General features: G+C 41.0%; 1 protein-coding gene across 1 annotated transcript in view; it reads right to left on the bottom strand.

The window, feature by feature from the left end:
* Positions 1–5,109: 5,109 nt before the first annotated feature.
* The window catches only part of LOC119145926 (vasoactive intestinal polypeptide receptor-like), a 31,970-nt gene continuing 16,402 nt past the window's right edge, over positions 5,110–20,677 (bottom strand). Inside the window, exons 6-14 of the mRNA XM_037382751.1 lie at positions 18,915–19,012; positions 17,288–17,420; positions 16,688–16,841; positions 14,697–14,757; positions 12,736–12,805; positions 11,774–11,865; positions 10,813–10,942; positions 9,421–9,462; positions 5,110–6,944 (exon numbers count right to left, since the gene is read on the bottom strand). Of these exons, the coding sequence (XP_037238648.1) occupies positions 6,756–6,944; positions 9,421–9,462; positions 10,813–10,942; positions 11,774–11,865; positions 12,736–12,805; positions 14,697–14,757; positions 16,688–16,841; positions 17,288–17,420; positions 18,915–19,012 (969 nt within the window). The 3' untranslated portion in view covers positions 5,110–6,755. The remainder of the gene's footprint in view (positions 6,945–9,420; positions 9,463–10,812; positions 10,943–11,773; positions 11,866–12,735; positions 12,806–14,696; positions 14,758–16,687; positions 16,842–17,287; positions 17,421–18,914; positions 19,013–20,677) is intronic.

The raw sequence follows: 20,677 nt of genomic DNA, 5'->3' as shown, positions 1-20,677 counted from the left end.
TCTTTGCCATTAGTGGGCCATGCACACTCCTCCTTCATCATCATTCAGAGCAGTTACACGACAAATGCATTCAGCACACTGCATCAGTATCAAGCATGGCTGTGGTCTAATATTGCTGATACAGATGCAGGACACTCTCCATCGCAATTAATAGCCCCTGTGGCTCTGAGCTTTGATCCACAGGTCCTTTGGGGCCTGCATATTATTCCTAAGAGGCCTAACAGGAAAAGAAAGTCCGTTGGCCTCAAACAAAGGCACTGCCCGTTGGTAAAGGTGGGAAAAGATTGGTTTCTATAACATCTGATATGCTTCAAGACTTAATTTCTTTTATAGTCAAACCTCAAGAGTTTTATGATCAAGTTCATTTTCAAGAGATCAGGTACATCCACCCTACTGGAACCGAGGACTCCATGTTAGGTGACCTGTTTCTGTTTCTTCTCCCATCTTCTTCCTTAGCTTCAGCTACAGTAAGACTTTGTCTGGCCCTCATGGATCTCTGAACCCTCCACAAAGGCCACATCTTTCCACGGCTCTTCTCCCTCATCGTTTACCCACAGTACAGGGATTTGGAACCTTGACCTTTCACAGGAAAGTGGACATATATCTATTGAAACAGGGGTAGAGATGTGTCAGGGAGCAGCCAGGGCCAGCTGATCCTAAGGGATGGGAGCTGGGAGACAAGGGGCATGGCATGGGCCAGTCACAGCCCCTGTGAGGAGCCAAGAAGGGCCTGGAGACAAAGAGCGGGTTCAGCCAAGAGTCCCAGCAGGCAAGTTCGTGGTGTCAGTGCCAGGCCAGGCCAGGCCATCAGCCTATGGATCTGTCCCAAATCCGTGGAGCCCTTGGTGGGGCAGGGCTGTTGCAAAGCTGGAGATCAGCATCCTACAGCATCACTGAGGCAGGGCCTGGGCTGAAACAGGGTCTTGGGCCCATGGGCAGGTTGAGAGCTGAGGGGACAGGGCAGATGTATGGATTTTAATTTTTGCTATATTTTAAATCATTGTAAATACTGTATCATAATCCGTTTATATGGATTTACTAGGTGATCCGAGGCAGCCTCAGCCACTTCTTTGAGTGATAGAGGACAGGACACAGGATGTGTCTCCCCTTTCCACCATGTGCAGAAGGGCTGTATCAGTCATTCCCTTACAAACCATGGTGACCAGCAAATGTAGATTAGGGACTCTGTTAAAGGCCTTATTTTTAAAAGTTACATCTAGTCTAAGTGATTTTTTTTAGGATCATTTTATACTTAAGAGGCACAGAAAGAAAAGGCATCTCCAAAAGCATTTCAGGCCACTCTAAAAGTCCTATGGTAAGTATCCACAATTCTGAAGAAACAATAGCACACTATAGCACATTTACTCCAAGAACCAGACACTGGGAAAAACTCATTTACTGGGTCTGTCAACACACTGAGAAGAGTACTGCCTCAAATCCAGCTGTATTTTCTGAAATAGAGAAACTCTCATTCAGGTACTCAAAAATTTCTTTTACATATATATATATGTATATACGTAATATATATATACGTAGAGGGATTGTGGAGGAATGAAGGCAGGTTAATTAACATTGATAAAACACAGCTGTGGGCTGGCTTCAGGGGCGGTGGGCTGGCTGACGTAGATAAGATGCAGCTGTGGCTGGTTCCTACTAAGTAGTTAAATAGCTCTAAGGGGGATGGAAGGGGAGCACTGGGTGAAGGGAGACCTGGAAGAAGCAGAGGGAGGAGAGAGTGTGCCCTGGGGATGTGGGAGAGACAAGGAGAAGAATGCAGCAGAGGTAAGCAGGGTGGATTGGCCCGAAGAGTATGAAGAAACAGCACAGACAGTAGATGAACTTTAGAGACCTTGTGGGGGTTTGAGAGCTGTGCTGGGGCAAGCTGTGCTAACTACTTATTGAAGTAACCTGGTATGGGGTGATAAAAACCTTGTTGCAGCTTGATAGTTTTGATAGTGCTGTGACAGATATATATATCATGTAATTTCTCCCTATCTCTAGTATAAGTTTATTTTAAAGCACTCTTTAACCCTATGTTGTCAAAACAAATTAGGTTTCTGACTTTACCAAAGGACTGTGTCTGGCAACCTCTAGCTAGCAGAGCACAGCCATCAAACTGTATCTGGCAGTTTCTGTCACATGTTTCAGCCGCTGAGCTATCAGTGACCACTGGATTTCCAAAAAATGTTGGACCCATGTGCTTCATGATTTAGTCACTTATCCATCATTGGACTAAGCTCCCCTAAAGTCTGTTTGTAATCCTGGATGTGGATTCAATCAGCTTTGCCTGCTCAACATGACTTGAGATGGAGTGTGTTAGGGAGGAGTTATTTTTGCACAGCAGTTTAGGAGAGGACAAGAAAGTCATAAGGTGCTTGTGATGCAACTGCACAGGTAGCCTGAATACACAGAAATCAAGCTGTAATGCTTCTTTAATGTGCTTTAGAATAGGGTGGGGTTTGTCTCGCAAAGTAGGACCAAGGGAATAGGAAGGCACGTGCACACAGAGTAGGTGCCCAAGCTTTCGTTACAGTTAATAGGCACCAAAAGCAGGAGCTGGCTGCTTAAATGCAAGTAGCTAGTGTGATTCTGGGAGCTGTGTGGTGTCCTGCCTAGCCTCCAGCTGCTCTTCCAGAAAATGTGTCCAAAAATCTGATCATATCTTGAGGACAGCACAGATGTCTTGGATTTCCCGAGATATCTCAAATGGCTTTTGGTAGTTATGTTCATGCAACAGAATCTAACTCCAGATCAATAACCAGTGATGTCTAGCCAGTTCAACAGCTGGCCAAAAGCAGGTGCTTACTTTAGGGAGAGCTGAGTGGCTCATGGATTTCACTGACCGGATTGCTAATACTGCCACCAGCTTAGACATCCGAACCATACACAGGCTGCCACACAGATGCCTAAATTTAGCTGTCATATCCTGGGAGCTGAACACCACCTTTGCTTTGCAGAAACAGTACGACAGTGGATATTTCTCATCACCACATTTCAGTTTTCCTCTGTCATGCCATGTGTACTTTTAAACTGACTAATTATTTCATCATTTACTTTAAGATGCACTGAAACATTTTGTGGTTTTCAGGCCTTTGTTTTTTTTCCAGTAGCTTCTACCATCCCCCTGTACTGCTCTGAAAATCCAGGTCTAGGCGGGTTAGACAACCTTGGGGAAGCTCAGCATTGGCAAAGTGGGTAAAGCTGCTTGCTGGAAGGATTACTTTGAAACTGGAGCCCACACAATCAAGCTTTCTGAAAAAAATGCTGACACTGTAAGGGTTAAAAATGTACCCTTGGTGAGAAATTTCATTTGTAACAACCTGTCTTAGTTGCAACACCAAGAAAAGGAGCTGGAACAGTTGTTTCTGATCTTTCCAGGTTTTCATGTAGTCTGTAAATGGATTTAAAAAATAATACTTGAAGAGCTAAACTGTGTAAAAGATAGCAGGGGATGAGAGAAAGAGCAAGCGGCTTTTCCTAGCTGATATAACTTAATGATATTGCAGCTGTCATCTGATCATCATCCCAATCTCATTCATGAGAGGGAGTATCCGCAGCTCACATGGGGCGCCCTGGCTGTGAGTGGGGGGCAGTGTCTGGGGGCGCTGCCCGGGCTTCTGCTCTCCCCCCCGCCCCCGGCCGGGCCAGCACACAGGGTACCCCACGAGATGGCAGTGCCTCCACGCAGACCGCACAGCGCTTCCACGCAGCCTGCAGGAACCCTTGGCTGCCTTCACAATATATCCCTGAAGTGTTCCCTGCTCCTACGCGTGCCAGTGTCCTCAGATATGCCATCCAGCAGGGATCAGCAGCCTCTTCACAGCCCAAACATGAAACTTTTGCACCCTCCAGGATTACTAACTTCATCATCAGGTTGTCCCAAAGTGTGCCCTTTATAAAAATTATGTAAATAGTGGCTTTATATATATGCACAATATCTTCCTATAGCCCTTGTTTCCAGCTTACGGCTTACACATCCTGATCCAAAATTTTTGGAAAGTAAAAGGCTTGGCAATGTCAGCAGCACTGGGAGGGATGCAGGGACAGTTTAGACAGAGGACAGGTAGAGCAGGTGGTCGTTGTATGGCTGAGGTTGCTGGAGAACATTTGAGGCACTGGATGGATCTCTGCGAGATGAGTTGTGAGGGCAACTGGAAAGAGCTTGAGGCAAAAGAGGTTATCTGAGGAGTTAATGCAAGCTGAATGCACATGGTGGTGGTATATGGGTACGGACTAGCTGGTAGGGTCTAGTAGGAATGGTGGGGTTGCTCAAGCTTCTGAATTTTTATGAAGAGATTGAGCACTGAATGGCTGATGGAAAAATCCTTCATGGTGCACTGGGACCTGTCGCTTTTCTTTGCCATTGTTTTTCCTTACTCTGGTTCCTTGGTCCAGTAAAGACTTTTCCTAGTAATAAATGGTGTATCATGAGATAGTTGGCCTTAAAGTCACATGCAGGCCATCCTGGCAGCCCAGCTGGGAAGCGGGATTGCTGTGTGACACAAGATGGCTGATACATGCACCAAATAAATGATGAAGCTAGGTGGGAGAAAAAGTAAAGGGGAAATTGTTAGGGAGACTTCTTCTCCCAGTACATAAAGCCTTAGCCCAGGTTTGGGGTGTTTTGTTTTGGTGGGTGGGGTTTTTTTTTGGTTTTTTTTTTTTTTCAGAAGAAATGTTCCCAGGTCAGCTAAAAGCAGAAACGTAATTCACTCTAACTTTGTTCCTCCCCAAAGGCAGATGAAGAGATGTGGGTCAATCTCTTTTTCTAGAGAACTCAGTAATGTTTACCACAACTATTTCCTCAATAAAATATTCAGAAGTAGTCAGATACCTGAAGTAATGGTCTTCTCTCAGAAATGGATAGAAGCAGGGCACTGCAGGCATGTCTTAGTGACAGTGTCTTTGATGGGGAGTGGGGCATTAACTCGGGCTGCAGGATCATGTAATATTTATCTTTTCTTGGATGGAAATGTCAAAACTGTACATATTAATTGGCTTCAAAACTATATCCATACTAAACACAATTATAAGATGGTCCTTTTTTATAAAGTCTCAAAAGAAGTATCCAAAGTGACATAATTAAAATTTACAAACTCACAACAGCTGTAATTATCACTCACATTTTATAGATATACATCATACAAATGTGTTCACATCACTATGCTAGGCAACAAATTCAACACAAGAGCAAAGGTCATTTCTACAGGAAAAATTATAAGGAGGTCAGAATAGACAAAGTAATGCCTTATAGAGGGCATCTAATTCATCGGGACAGATGGTTAAATGCCTAATTAATAAAGGACTAATCTGAATCGTATAGAAATCTGGACAATTAGTCTCTGTTCTAGTAATGGAACTAGAGATGAAGCACCTAAAATCAACAAAGAGGTTTCTGTGAACTGTCTCCTCACCTAAATTAACCAAGAGCAGAGTAAAATGAGGGGCTGGAGCCCTAGTTTTTGAAGCCAAACTCAAACTGCAGTTCACAGAAAGCCAACATGTACTTCAGTGGCCACAGTCTCTAGCAGCGCTTTCAAGCCTGAATGCTGGTTGTCCTGGGAATGGTCCTATCTTGAAAGGAACCGTAGCTATGTCTAGTGTACCTTGCGTGCCCTGTCTATACTTTTGGAGGGTTTGAGGTAAGAGTCCAGCTCAGTCCTGAATAAAGAAGGCAGCCACCCAAAGAAGCAATGCAAGCACAACATCGGTTCACTCTGGTTTACTAGACCATACTTTGCGTCACTAGACCACCCTGCTGTGTTGGTAATTCTGACCCCAGGAACATCACTGAGTAGTGTGATAATGAGCTGAGAGAAGATGGGCAGGACTGAGACAATCACAGCAGGTTAGTCCTCAAAGGGAAGTCTCCAAAAAAGCACAATTTAATTGTGTATTTTGATGGATCCAGCCAGTCTTCAAGATTAGGTTGGCAGAAGGTCTATTCCAGCTAGGCAAGGGCCAGCATCTGGGCACTGAGATAAATTATTTATTTCAATTAAAAACTTGAATTTTGAGTAATTTAGAATAAAATAAATTCTGAGCTCAAGGTAGCCAGGCTGGCACACTGTATTGGGTTTGCTCTAATTTCTTCCTCCATATGCACATAATCTGCCTAATGTTCAGCTACTCCATGTTTTCCCACAGGGAAGAAAAGGTTTGTGGTCCTCTGGCCTAATTTAATCTCTGTTCAACAGGCATGGAAGAAAAAAATCCTAGCAGATAATGTAATTTGTTCTCTTCTTGTGTCACCCTTGAGACACCTTGAGATTCCTGTTGAAGGAGGTTGCTGCTCCATAGGTAGGTGCTTAGCAAGTTTCTGTGTGTAATTCCCACCAAACTGGCTCATGTTTTCTCAAAACAGGTAGTAAAATGACACCAATCACTATAGAAAAGTAATGGTATCGCCACTGTTTCAAATGAAGATTAGGAATAATGCTCTTGAAAATTGGAAATTTTGGGAAACACAAACATGCTGGGCCTGGAGAAGTTAATGTAGTTCCTCTCTTTTGGGTGCTAACCTGTTGATCCACACTAGCTTAGAGTCTGGCTTTTTACCAGATAAATGGATTTTATATGCTTAAGGGGAGAGAGAGACAGGGTTGTGACACTGATCTGGACCTGGTGAGAACAGCAGCTCAGACAAGAAATTCACAGAAAGCTCTTGACACCATGGAAAGCTGTAAAGGATCCAAGTTGCCCATCTTTTAGGTAGTATGTTACAATGTCACAACAACTCCTCCTGCTAGAAAGTCTCAGACAGAAGTTACACCATTCTGGCACACAGATGTTTTCCTTTTTGGACTAAGTTTTTCAAGCAGTGACAACTGGGTGACATAGTTGACTGGACTGTTTTCTCTGGACAAAGTCCCATGTTTGTGTGTGAAGTTCAGGTATTCTTGATACTGCCATCTGCACAGCTGTTTCTTCAGTTCACTTTGAACCTATGGAAAAGGAATTTAAAAACAAAGAATCAGAAAATGAAGTCCTGGTGGACATTGAAGGTAATATTTGCCAAAATGTCTGCCTGACTACTTTGCCCAGACGCACAAAGGCACCCAAATCAGTCAGGATTAAGCCTTAACACATTTTTAGAACTTAAACTATGACCCTATTCACTTTTGAAAACAAATAGGCTTAATTTCCAAAATTCAGAGGGTGAGTAGCTTTTGACTGCAGTTTCTTTGTTTATAGTTGTAGGTCTACTTCATAAATACTTTTATTTTTCCATATAACTTCTATTTTTTCCTCATACTGAATCTTTTGTGCATCCTGGCTATGCCCATGTATGGGTCCCCCTCCAGGCTGTCAATTTATCCAGATTGAAATCCCTCTTAAAGATCCCTTACTGACTCTGAAGGATGCTGAATCAACCACAATACATATTACACTTGAAAGAAATCTCAGGGATGCTCAAAAGCATAGGAAAACTGACTTTTACCACCTGACAAACAACTGACCCATAGGTTGACCAACCTGAAGGTCCATGGCTTGCTGTTGACATTACCAAGACTGCAATGAGGGGGCAGGGGGGGAGGTATGTCCTGCTGCCCTCCACTGAGCAGCTCACACTCAAAGCTGTAGCAGAAGGAGCACAAGCAGCTGCAGGAGACATCCAGTCCTTGCGACCATTCACACAAGCAGCCTGCTCCTGTGAATTAATTGTTTGCCATGCCCTGTTACCACTGCTCATGTTCAACTTCATTTCTATTTGCTTCTCCTGCAAGGGGGGTGGCCCTGCTGAATGTCCAACAAAGTGACTTACAAACCCCATCCTAAACTGAGAAGATGGGTCAAATGCTGATAACACAGCTGCCAGCTTCTGACTGTCATTAGTGCTGAAAATCCTATGATTGTCACCGCTGTAGCACCATTAGCACAAACACACTCCAAATTAAATGCAGAACTAAACTATTAAGTGAAACTGTGAATTGTTATAGGGGACATATGTAAGGAAAAATGTGATTTAAGTACCTTGAGCTTAGGAACTAATCTAGTAATTCTGTTACATAACCCTCTGTTAGGTATGGTCTTGACATACAGAAAAGAGGGTGGGACATGCAGAAGTACATCTTGGATGTCAGGGCTCCCTTGAAGTCACTGGCAATATTTGTCATTGAGATGGCCCCTGTCCTGCCTTTATTCTCCCTGTTCACCACACAGAACATACTCTGTCCTCTGAAGCTTTCAAGACTCTAAAAATTAAAAGAGGGGCTTCCCCCACCAACCCAGTACTCCAGTAGCATCCCAGTAAGCTCAAGGCCCTTCAGCACTCCTGCATACAACACCCGCCTTCAGTTTAAGCCCATACCACCCTGCTTGGCTGCAGCAGTCTCTCACATTGTTGCAGATACTTTAAACCAAAGAAATACACACAGAGAGAAAATACTAATTAATTTTTTTATGATTGTAGGAAGCTGTAACAAATGCACTGCCAAGCTGTAATGAGTGGCCAACGTTCCAGAAGCAGTTATCCCTAAGCAGCATGGATGCAAGCCAACCCACACCACTTAATCCTAGGGCCAGAGATCACTCTCTGCCTGTCCTTTTTTAACACCTAGTAGGTCTGGGTGTTGTGTGGTCCAATACACAAGCTATTCAAATGCTGTTGGCAAGGAGTCTATGTAGACAGAAGGCAGGTGGGGAGTAGAGCATTCTGTATTTACAGTAATCTTGAAGGTACTCTCTCTGAACAGCACTAGAACAGCCATTATAAATTGCTTTCCTAAACAGCAAACATATTTTAGGTGTTATTCATCCTTAGGTAGGATTAATTTCAATTAGCTATCCCTATGAGAGGTGTCCAGCCTAAGCTAGTAGGGAAACTGAGGCACTATTAGTGGGTCACTCTTCTCATTCAACCTACACACTTTTCTGAGGATGTGTTCCACGTTTTCTCTTGGCTTTTGATTCATTTTGCTTTTGGGGGGAAAGTGCAAGCAAATTTTTTTAGGTTTTATAATGATTGGTTTTCTAAAATGTACTGCAGGGAATTTATCCGAGAACCAGGAGAGAAAACCTTTGATCAAAACTACTGAAAATGCACAGGCTACCCAAGGAAAGGAAAAGTCACTAAGAGAAAATAAACCTAGAGAAAGGAAGGAGTGTTACAAGCTTTCCATTGAGATACCATCATGATAGCTATCAGACATAAAGCAGAAAAAGTCCCCGTCAGGAAAGTCACCAACTGTTTGTAAAGGGTCATTGCTTCAAAGCTTATTTTGTGTCCTTCTGTCAGAACTGTAGGAATACGAATAAAGTCAACAAAGGTACCAAGGGAAAAAAAAGATATGGGTATTTCATGCTTTCAGGAGCAGATCAAAGCACAGTTCTGTTCTGGAAATGGGGGGGGGGAGATGCAAAACAAGAAAGGCCCATGAGTTTAAAAGGTTTTGATAATCTAACGTACTTGCTACTCACCTCTGCATTTGAGAAGCAATATAGAAGAGCGACAACAAAACCCTAGGAGAGGTAGGGCAGGGGAAAAAAGCCAATCATCAGGATTTATAGCACAGAATCAGAGAAAGAAATCAGGTTTCATTCAAAATTTAAGTAAAACAGTAAAAAATACCTTTTTTTTGGTTTTTATTGTTCCATTGGAATTCAGGTGATGTGGCACTATTTATTGGGTTTTCATAATAGTATTAAATTCCTTAATGGACTGGCAACACTGTATGTACATTATTGCTCTTGTGTGGAGACACTAAGGACTAACTTACTGTTTACTGTATCCTACAAACAAGTTCTCCCTCAAATGAGGTAGTAGGAACCTCTGCCTTGTTCTAGTCTATACTTACAGTAGTGAATAAAGTGGGTGAGGACCTGCTCTTGGTTTGCATCTTTAGTGCTAAGCTATATTCTTTCATTCACAAGAGGTTGGTTGGGTTCAGCCAACAACCTATTGGGAAAAGTCTTGGGTTCACGTTCACCCAGAACTGCAGTCGGGCACTGCCTGGGGCAGCGGGAGCCAAGCCGTGTCACAGGCTGTGTTAACACCGGCAAGCGCTGCACAGGGTTACACTACATGTGTAGTGATAGTAAACTGGGCAAGGCGCAGCCCTGGATACTGGCCTTTGCTTCTCTGTGTTGTTAAAATGTCAGCACGGCCCATGACACAGCTCTGGCTTGGGCCAGCAAGTATTTTCCCTAACAGTCTGGCCATAGCTGAGAGGTAAGTATGGAAGAGGGATGATTTTTCAATATGCATCAATGTGGACAAACTATTTGGGGGTAGAGGGGGAAAAGGGAATTAAAAAGACCTCAGCTATTTATTACAAAATGTACCATGCCCAGGCCCTGGCTCTCTTACATCCAAGACACTGTTCTGAACAGTGGTATAGCAAAATAAACAAACAAAAAAAACCACACAAAAAAAAGGTATCAATGTGGTGGATTTACTACTGCTAAAAGGATAAGGGTAGAACAGGTTGTTACATATTATCCTTATTTTTTCCTTCCTCTTATCACCTTTACTATATGTGGCATTAGTTTCAATCAGTTCACCTTAGTCCATAGACTGGTCTTCAGGGCACTCTGTCATTATTATTCAATAAAGGTAGATATTGTATTGTTTCTGTGATTATTAATATGAAGTCTGACTCAGAACTCTAAAGCAGTGTGATATTTCAAATAATAAGATAAGGGAACAAACAAGAAAAAGAGTTTGCAAAGGAATAAGATGGAATGTGTGTGTTGAATTTAGACGCATTATTAATACTACTCTAATAATCAACCTAAAAATGTAAAACTCCTAAGAGTCTGGTATTTTCAGACCAAACCTCTTAGGACTGATAAACATTTTGTCCATCTTACCTGGAAAGAACCCAAGCCCAGCTCAATATAAAGGCGAGCTTCCAGGCCGGTGCTTTCTGGGAAAAATGCAAATACGATGTAGTGCACTCCAAAGAGGGGAATTAAGAGTAATGTGGATTTAGCAAGTCTCCTGGCAAACCAAGAATTGAAGAACAATGCACTGTTAGAAACAGGGAATTATTGACAGCAATTATATGTCGGAACAAATGTTGATACAGAAGAAAGCTCCATAATGGAAACTACTACATCCAGCAAAGTTATGGAAAAATTATTTTCTGCCACTCCCACCATTGACACCTGGTGAACAAAGCTGAACAAAGCAGCATGCAAGCTTTCTGGATTGAACTTTAAAGGTTCTTCTCCATACTATACATGCAAAACCAGAGGCACCACACTAAGTACTCTGATCTGCTCTCCTGAGACTAAACTCCAGCAGGTGTAGGTAACCTGTGCCATAACCAACAGCCGTATCTTATGATGAGTTAAATAGCTCACTAGAGTTCTCTGACTGCAGAGATGAGATCCCCATTGATTGCCAAGGGGATCATACACAGGAAGGTCTAGGTTCAGTCATCAGAACATCAGCATCATGTTACTGCTACGAATTTTAAGGAAATTATCTGCAACTTTCTCTTGTGGCCATTTGTGTGGAAACGACTGGAAGCAAGATGGATGGATTACCTGACATTTAGCGTTTATGCTTTCAAGCTAAGTCCTTTCAGAGTTGTAACACTTTATATTTTACTTTTCTCATTGTTCCCAGCACATCCACCCCACCCTTCTTCCCCTGAAGAAAAAGAGAGATCTGATATTTGGGATGAAAAGGCAAGTTTACGTTGTTATTTCTTCTGGGGATTTCTCTTTCTATTAGTAAGGAGTAGAACATTCTGTGCTGCTGCCCATAGAACATTTCTTAGAGCAGCTAGAATGGGTCAGTATCAAGGGACCCAGAAATACTCACACAAAGTGGCTTGAATGGCTCCCTCCTCCCTCTTGAGATTTCAATTTATGGACTAGAATTCTGATCACATTAATAAAGATAATAAAATTAATCTGAAAAGACAAGACAAAACCTGTAAACTTACTACAAATCAGGACATATCTTCAGTTGATACTAATTAACTAAAAATCCCCAGGCATAGGAATTGCACCACTATAAACTGGTGCAGATCTGCTCTCAAATCAAATCAATGGCATTAGAAACAGTATTCATTTTCCCCACCAATATGTAGCTATAAATAAAGATATGCTGAAAGTAATGTTCCATTAATATAGACCTACCTATCTCAATATTGGGTTACATCTGATATTAACCCCTTGTACTTGTTGTCAGGACCTAAGCAGATCTTATAGAGCCCCAACAGTCCTCCCTGTTCCCTTCGTTGTTTGTAACAGAAATTATAACAGATACAGACCTAAATAACATACTCTTTCCTCCCTGAGTTTAGATGGAATAAATGTGTGCTGGGTGTGGGTGTGTATGGTTGTCTTAAGGTTACATCCAAAGAACTCATTTTAAAAATATACTAGATAAAATTATGTATTTGTGTTTCTTGTATTAAATCAGTTTCCTGTTATCTAAGAATCTTGCCAATATGGATTGCTTTTCTTCAGAAATTACTTTAAAAGACACAGACATGACTGTAGTATGTGGAATGCAGGTGTCAAGATGATTCCATTATGTCTAGCATGATTCTAGAAAATATAGGATTTACTTTTTAGGTTGTGATTTATGGTGGGGTTTTTTGGGGAAAACCCAACAAAAACAACAACAACAAAACCACATGCTATACAATAAAGTCCCGCTATTTGAAATTCCATACCATAGCATGTGCTATTGCTTTTCTACCAGCTTACTGAAAGGAGATGCTAACTTAGCTTTCCCATTTCAAAAGAAACTCAAGACAAAATGAAAAAACATACTAATACAGTCAGCAGGATGGGGCCTTTGATGATCCATAGCACCACTCCATGTTCATCATCGTCCCAACATCTGAAACAACAAGGAAAGCAGTCATGTTATCTGTCCCATGTGAGATTTCCACAACACATGACAGTTCTGTCACAGAATAGGAAAGTGATGGACACTAAGTTTTTAATCACTATGCCAAAGCCCCTGCCAGTACTGGTATCCTGATAACTCTCTAAAAGTCCCTGTGCAGCCTGATCTAAAGGGAGTTTATTCAGTAAGAGGCAAGGGTTGGAGAACCAAAGCAAAGTCAAGGAACGCACATTTGTATTTTCAGGCATCTTTCTTATCAGCCTTTTTTCCTCCCTGTTGAAAAAGTTACTGTTTTACAGAGTACAGATTGGAGACTAAGGCACTGTGCACCCACGAATGTATTGACTTTGGGGTCTTGAGGAAATAGGCAAGAAAAATCCAGAGTCCTAGTAAAGGTGCCCTGAAAGGACAGAGCAGAATGGGCATTTAGTCTCTGTTTTGAAACTATTCATGTATTTAACATCAATAACAATGCAATTTAACTCCCTCCAGCCAAGTGCCATACCTGCTAGGTTATATTGTGCTCCCTCTTCCTGTATCTTCCCTTCCAGTTCTGTGACACTGAATATTTGGCTGCGTAACAAGAAACCTTACGGATGGTAGCTTATCTCAGCATGTCTGCACGTAAGGTATCTTTGCAAAGTAAGTTCAGACCAGCTGTGTCTGAAGAACTTGGGTTTCCCATTTACTAGGTGATTAGGTAAAAGATGAGTGGTTCTGGTAGTATAGGGGTTTTATACATCTAATATTATAAGACCAAGCAAATGAATGGAGGATCTGCAATGAAATTCCTCTGACTGTAGATGTCTTCATTGGACCTGTTCAACTGTTTTTCCTTTGCAGTCAAAGAAGATCAATACAACAGGACAAAATTCAACTCATCCAAAATACTTCAGAGAAGTAAACTGAGCAGGTCAGTGCTTTGCTGGAAGAGTACCCGAAGTTCAGCCACTTTTCAGCCCCCTCTAAGCCTGTGAGAGCTTGTCGGAGCTTTTGTTCCTGCTCTCCACCTCCCTCTGAACTATGTAACTGGAGTATCTTGTGCCATATTCTTCTGCTACAGATCCAACAGATGAACCCAGCAATTCTTTGGAAAAAATGTCGTGGGAAAGAAGGAAAAATGAAATCTTCCTTGCACCTCTCCTGGCTACAAAAAGGAAGCATGTGGTATGGAAATATAAACCACTTCCACTTATGAAACATTACAGTAGAGAACTTCTACAGATGTTCTCCAGTAATATTAAGAAAGGAAAACAGGATGTGTCAAGTGTAGTGGACCATAGAACTTACTGCTTCTACATCATTAATCCGAGTCCTGAGGTGTAAAATAATATCTTTTTGAATTGACCATTGATGTGAAATGACCTGAAGGCCTTCAGGGCATGTTTTAGTAAACAGTCAGCTGCTTTGTGCCTGGCTGTCATATAAAAGATAGAAATAATAAAAAAACCCCACCACCAAAACAAACCAACAAAGAACTGAATGGAAATGAAAGAAGAAACTGCTTATCAGGACATAATGTGGTTGTTTTGGGAAGTACTTATTTGAAGAGATTAGGGTTAGCAATTTATGGCTGATTTTTAACAGAAGCAGAAACTTTCTTAAAACATAATTATTTCAAGGACTAGGAGTTAGGAAACGAAATGATAGTTCAATATTCACTATGATGTTTCCAGGTTTTATTACTCCATATATGCACATCAAAACCAGAAGGACTGAAATTATTTTCTCACTTACTTGCCTATGAAGTGTAAAGATTAGAGGCACAACTTTGGAACAATTTCTTCTGCCTGTTTTTTATATATACTCTTTCCCCACCAGAAAATCAAAATACAATACAAAATAGGATATCCTTGACTTCCTTATTCAAGCTTTAACTTACCCAGTATTTTGTTCATGGATTCTTGTGAGGACCCAAGCAAACATCACAGCAGTGGGAGCTCCTGGACAAATCAACATGGGACATAATATAACTGTTTTGAATACAATGTCCCATGGAAACTTTATTTCATGAAGTTTCACAGTGCAGCAGATTGGATATACATTAAAGGTCAAACAGTGGGTCAGGCAATTTTAAGTAACATTACAACAGAACTGAACTTGCAGTTCAGGGAAAGAAAAAAACCAACCAAACAAAAAAGCAGGAGAATGATATCAAAACGAAGGCAAATAGGGGATGCTGTGAAACCATGATGTCAAAAATAGCAGCTGATTACTTGAAGGTTTGGCCATGAATTACAGGCATTTGTGAAGCTGGAAGAATCACTTATTTAGCTAGAGCTCTTTTATCTTGTGAATTGCAAGCATGCAACTCTTTGTACATTAGCTGGAAGAGTTCACAGTTTTGTCCGGAGGACCCTCTATTAATCATTCTAGACCCATCAGCCTGTGAGCATTCCATGAGAATTTAGCTAAATCCAGGATCTGGTGATTTCTAGCCTCACTTTATCACTGCTTACCCTTCTACATTTATGACTGAAGAGCTATTAGCTTTTTTTTTTCCTCTCTCCTCTTTTTTTTTTTTTTTAACAGGCCTATAAAATAGCAATTGCTTCTGGTCTTCTCCTGTGGAATTGAATTCCCAAGGACTAAGCGACTTTCAAAGCTGCCACAAAAGGGACTCCAGTTTGAAGCGGGTGACATTTTCACTGATAAATCTATAGAAATATAGGTTATATCTTTCTAAGTATCATTTGAGATCTGTAGGAAAGGCCCAGAAGTTGTCCTTCCTAATTTTATACTTTTCTTCAAGGCCTTTAAGATGGGACCACATTCAGTTCAAGTTACCTTTCTAATTAAGGAAGAGAAATATTTACATCCTTATCACCCAAAAGCTGAGTTGCCCCTGAGATGTAATAATCCTTATCTCCTTCTATAATCAATGGAAAATGAGAGACATTATTAATTGAGATGTTTCCTTTGTTATCTCAAGTTAGCTGTGATTAGTCAAGGTCTAAGCATCTAATTTCAGGCAATCATAATTAAAATAGCTCAAAAAATTGAAATAAATAAAAAAAAAGTCTGATAATCTGAAGATTAAGGATAAATATTTATTTCAGAAGAATTTGGATTCCATTTCTAATCCAAAAATCTCAAAGTCACCACTGAATTTGAGTGCCTCTACTTTAGAAAGCCAAGGTGAAGTGAGGTACAAGAACATCTGATCAGTGAAAGAAATGTAATGTATTATATGCATATATTTTGACCATCAGAGACAATATCAGTTTCTGCAGAAACTTAAAAGCTAAAAACTTAAAGCCAAGAGGTCTCTGAAAAAAACCCAAAATTAAGTATCATTTGATTACTAGGCCTGAACTCACATGGTTTAAGATTAATCTATCTAATTCTGCTTACTCAAAGCAAAATGTCAACTTGAAGTTACTCATTGAAATGTTTTTCGTCAGTGGAGAAAGGCAACATATTTCCAGGGTGTTACACAGCCACATTACTCATCTTGTTGGGAACTGGACTAATCACCACCACAGCATGCATGCCTCAACTGACTGCAGGAGAAACCCGGAGAGATCATTTGGATTAGATGGTTAACATTAAAATTACTGTAGTTGCAAGAAATTACAGCCAATGATAAAGATGAGTGCTGCAGTCTTTTGAGCAGGCATATCGTAGTGCTTCTAGTAACACGTCTATCCTATCCCCTCCTTCAGATATTTGAAGGGTATAAGTATCTAACAAGGTAAGAAGAAAGACAGTACAATAGTATGGTTTTGGTGTAGTAGTACTGGATGAAGAGCCAACTTCTATCAGAAAGGTGGCACCTTTGATAGGCACCTTCTTACCTCAGAACAAATATTTTATCTAGTTCTGAAAGTAGATGACAATACCAAATAGCACAAAGCAGAAAAGAGTACTAACCCCAGCCAGTAAATATGAACCAGCATACATACTGCTTGTCCGAAACAAAGGTCAGCAGAAGCAATGTTTGCAGGTATATCCCTTCTATAAGAAGCCAGAAGAAATTGGCTAAAATGCTAAACTGGAAGAATGCCACAGCAGCTTTACAAGCAACCTGGAAGTGCAGAGCAAGAAAAAAAAACACGAACCTATTAGATCTGTTCACCATTGTGTCTGGATTTTCTACAAGTAAGGACAAAATTCAAAGTTACCACACAAGAGTGAAGAAATCATTACAAGATTATAGTACGTTTGGGATTCTATAGTTTCAATGGACTTCACTTTAGGTTTTTTGGAAGGGAACCACTGGCCCTTTCTTATAGATTAATTTCGTTACTGATAGAAATTGTTACAGCTTCATTAGAGTCAACAGACCTGCACCTTACATATCAAGACTGAGTGTAGCCATAGCACTTGGTCTTTGGGTTTGTGTAGTATTATTTGTTTTAAGATTTCACTTCTAGCAAAGTAAAGAGAAATAGGCTTAAGAAATCTCCATGTTCTTTTCAGGTAAAGAATTAAATGTCAAATCAAGGATAAGAGAGAGGCGAAATTTAGTACCGTTGACATTAGGCAGTGGTCCATAGTTTCATCTGCAAACAAAACAGCATCTTTGGTGAAAACAGCAATTGCTTTCAAGATAAAGGAGACAAACAGGTGCATATGGATGTAATTCCGTGTACAGTGGAATTTTCTGACATGGAAAGAGAAAATAAGAATTATTCTTCGAGAGAAATTTCCCACGGTCTTATCAAAACTGAAACAGGAATACACATGACTGCAAACACCTTCCAGAGAAAATAAATGATCTTTCACTATTTGAGAGGGAGCTAGACATAGGGGAGCAGAGCAGTTATTATCTGTTTAAGCTAATAAAAGTGCTAGTATAATTGTCCTTGAATCACCACACATTTAAAGGAGATGCCAGAAGAAGAGAGTAACTCTGGGACTCTTGAACTACATTACAACAATGCCTTTTAATTATTCTAAATATTATTTTTTTTTTGTTGAAGAAGCTTGCAACAGGCTCTTCAACCCTTTTCTGGCCAGAGAAGAGTACTGAATGGGTGTCAGCTGTGTGTTGTGGGATGGCTGAGAGGGATGTAGTTGTCTTTAGTCTAATGCATTAGTCTAATGAGGAGCACCTGAGAGCACTGGGGGGGGGTCAGCCTAGGGAAAAGAAGGCTCAGGGGAGACCTTCTCACTCTCTGCAGCTGCCTGAAAGGGGGTGTAGGACAAGAGGAAACAGCCTCAAGTTGCACCAGGTCAGGTTTAGATTGGATATTAGGAAAAAATTCTTCACTGAAAGGATGGGTAAGTACTGGAACAGGCTGCCCAGGGATGTGGTGGAGTCACCATCCCCAGAGGCGTTCGAAAGACATGTAGATGTGGCACTTAGGGCCATGGTTCAGCAGTGGATTTGGCAGCATTAGGTTAATGGTTGGGGTTGATCTTAATGGTCTTTCCAACCTAAATGATTCTGATTCTATTTCCCTAGATTGCCCTGTCCCCAGTTTTACCTTGAGCTGAAGGAATCTCCTTCAGGGTTTGAACATATCGCCTTCTTGGTCCTGGGCCTCTCTGTAAGTGATATGACCTTTGGGACTGCCAGTCCACACCAGTTAGGAAGCTGATTCTGTGCTCAGCACTCCTGTCTGCAGAGTAAGCTTAAGGCTTTTGTTCAAGTGCATTGGAACCTATCAAACCAGGATCCATTTCCTAATATCCATCATCAAACACAACACTTAAATTTCTTTAAATCTCTTTCTAGAGCTCCCAGTTATGGAAGCAATGGTCTTTCACAGAGAGAATGGACAGTTTAGAATTACTGCTGGTTCAGGGGCATGAGACATTGTTTCTGCAGGGTATGTCCAGCTATGCACTAGAGGAACAGTTCTCTTATGTTAACAGTGATAACAGGTTGGAGCATTTCCACTGTACACTGTCATTAAAGAGACTTAGGCAGACTTCCCAGCCAGCTTTATTGTTCTAACAGCTGCAGGGAAATGCTACAACATGAATAGAGAAGGACCCATTGCCATAACATCAACAGTGTTATGCCTGAGAAGGATTTGAAAAAAATAAAAAAAAAAATAATTCCCACAAAACAAAAACACAGAGGGTTTGAGGGGAATTAGGATGAGGCTCTCTTAAGACATCCTGGAAAAGAGACCATTTGTTTTTTTACCTGAAGGCAGCAAAGACAATTAGAGCTGTAGTGAGTGAGGTCACTGATGCTGCATAGCCAGCAGTGTAGACACGCCAAAATGCAGAATAATATGATTTCTATGAGAAAAAGAGAACACAGACCGATGCTGGTGGTTGTGCAGCATGCATGCTGGTGTGCTTATTTCACTAGGATACATTTTCCCCTGCTAGTCAGTCCCATCACCTATGTGCTGCTTTGCACGCTTGAGATCTGCTTCAGGTTTTTCCCTCTGTTGCTAACACAACTTTTTTTCCTGTTGAATCCTACCTAACCTTACACGAGACAGGTTTCACCACCCAGGTTCATCTGCAATAGTGACCCCTCTGAGCACGTTCAAAAGGAAAATGTTAACTTTAAGCAATCACATTTTCTCCTATAGGTACGTAAAGACTCTAGGGTGCTGAAACCTGCTGATGGGTGATTGGTGAATCCATCACTTTAGACCTGGGCCAGATTCAATAAGTATTGGTTCTCATAAACAGCTATAGATAAAAGAAACACAAAATTTACATTTTTCAGGTGAGGAAACTGAAACACTGTGAAACAGTAGAGGCAAGAATTTTAAAGCCAAGAAAATGACCTCACAGTCTTTAATTCTTTGGACAAACAGTTCATTCAGTTGTTATACACTATAACACTCTAAATTCTTTATAGTTAATTTGTTTGCTTCTTTTGTATTTAAACAACCAATATCCTAAGAAAAATGAAGCATGTTTACATTGCTTTATCTATGAAAATTTTATTTTGATTCACTACAAGATTAACTGATTATTTAATCCCAAGAAACTAAATTCTCTGAATCCAGGCGAATTTTCTCCTTGCAAATGCAATGGACACTTTGTTCTCTGATTAAGCCAAACTGTGTTTATCCAAAAGATAAACAATTAGCAATTTTAAATAGATCCATAAATAAATCATGCAACCCTGGCAACCTGGGAATCATCCTGATGCTTCTGAAATAGTCCTAATCTTTTATACAGTATTTTCAAAACCCAGGTGAAAATTAGAAAATGGGTTTCTCAATTAAACAATTAAGTATTTCAAGGCATTTTATCTGGTTTTGTATGGTAGCTAAAAAAGCCCACTACTATGTGCAGAAGACCTCATAAGTCCTCACTGCAGATACAAAATGCAAAACAAGTGGTTCTCTTAGAATATAAGTGGGATTCTTCTTACTTGCTTCCCTATGTTTACAATGCAGCAGAGCTTACTGATCTTATCTTCTGTTTGCAGATCTTGTGGGTTTGACTGGAATAACAAACTAAACACAGCCGCAGCACAGGCATGAGCTCTGCCCTGAAATCTTCTGTAATGTTAAAATGTAAATATAGTCCTTTGCTTGATTTCAGCCTAGGCCAGCTACAAACTGCCTGGCTTAGCACAAGCCAGGGACAGCCTGGAGAAAGCCACCCTGGAGAGTAAGAGTTTAGTGGGCGAGAGCCATGCCATGGCAGCTGGCCCCAGGGCTGGAGAACTGTGCTCCAGAATACAGGCCACCTTAGGAGTCCTGCATCCTTTCTGAACTCTTTTGCATGGTTTCCAGCACCTTGCCAGAAGTTCTTTAAGCATCTATCTTTCTAGCTTCCCTGAAGTGTAAAGGAGTACAAATATTTTTAGCTCACAGGTGGAGAATTGAGCTCCAGCTGTCTATACTGTCTGTTACAGCTGTGCCTGAGTTTCTGAGCCCATGGAGCCAAATGGCTGAAGCCAACTGTGTCTACACTTCCTAAGGATTCAGATAC

This window comes from Falco rusticolus, chromosome 4, assembly GCF_015220075.1.
Source record: "Falco rusticolus isolate bFalRus1 chromosome 4, bFalRus1.pri, whole genome shotgun sequence".
NCBI lineage: Eukaryota > Metazoa > Chordata > Aves > Falconiformes > Falconidae > Falco > Falco rusticolus.
Note: the sequence above shows the minus strand (reverse complement) of the source record. Positions and strands in the feature narration are given on the sequence as shown.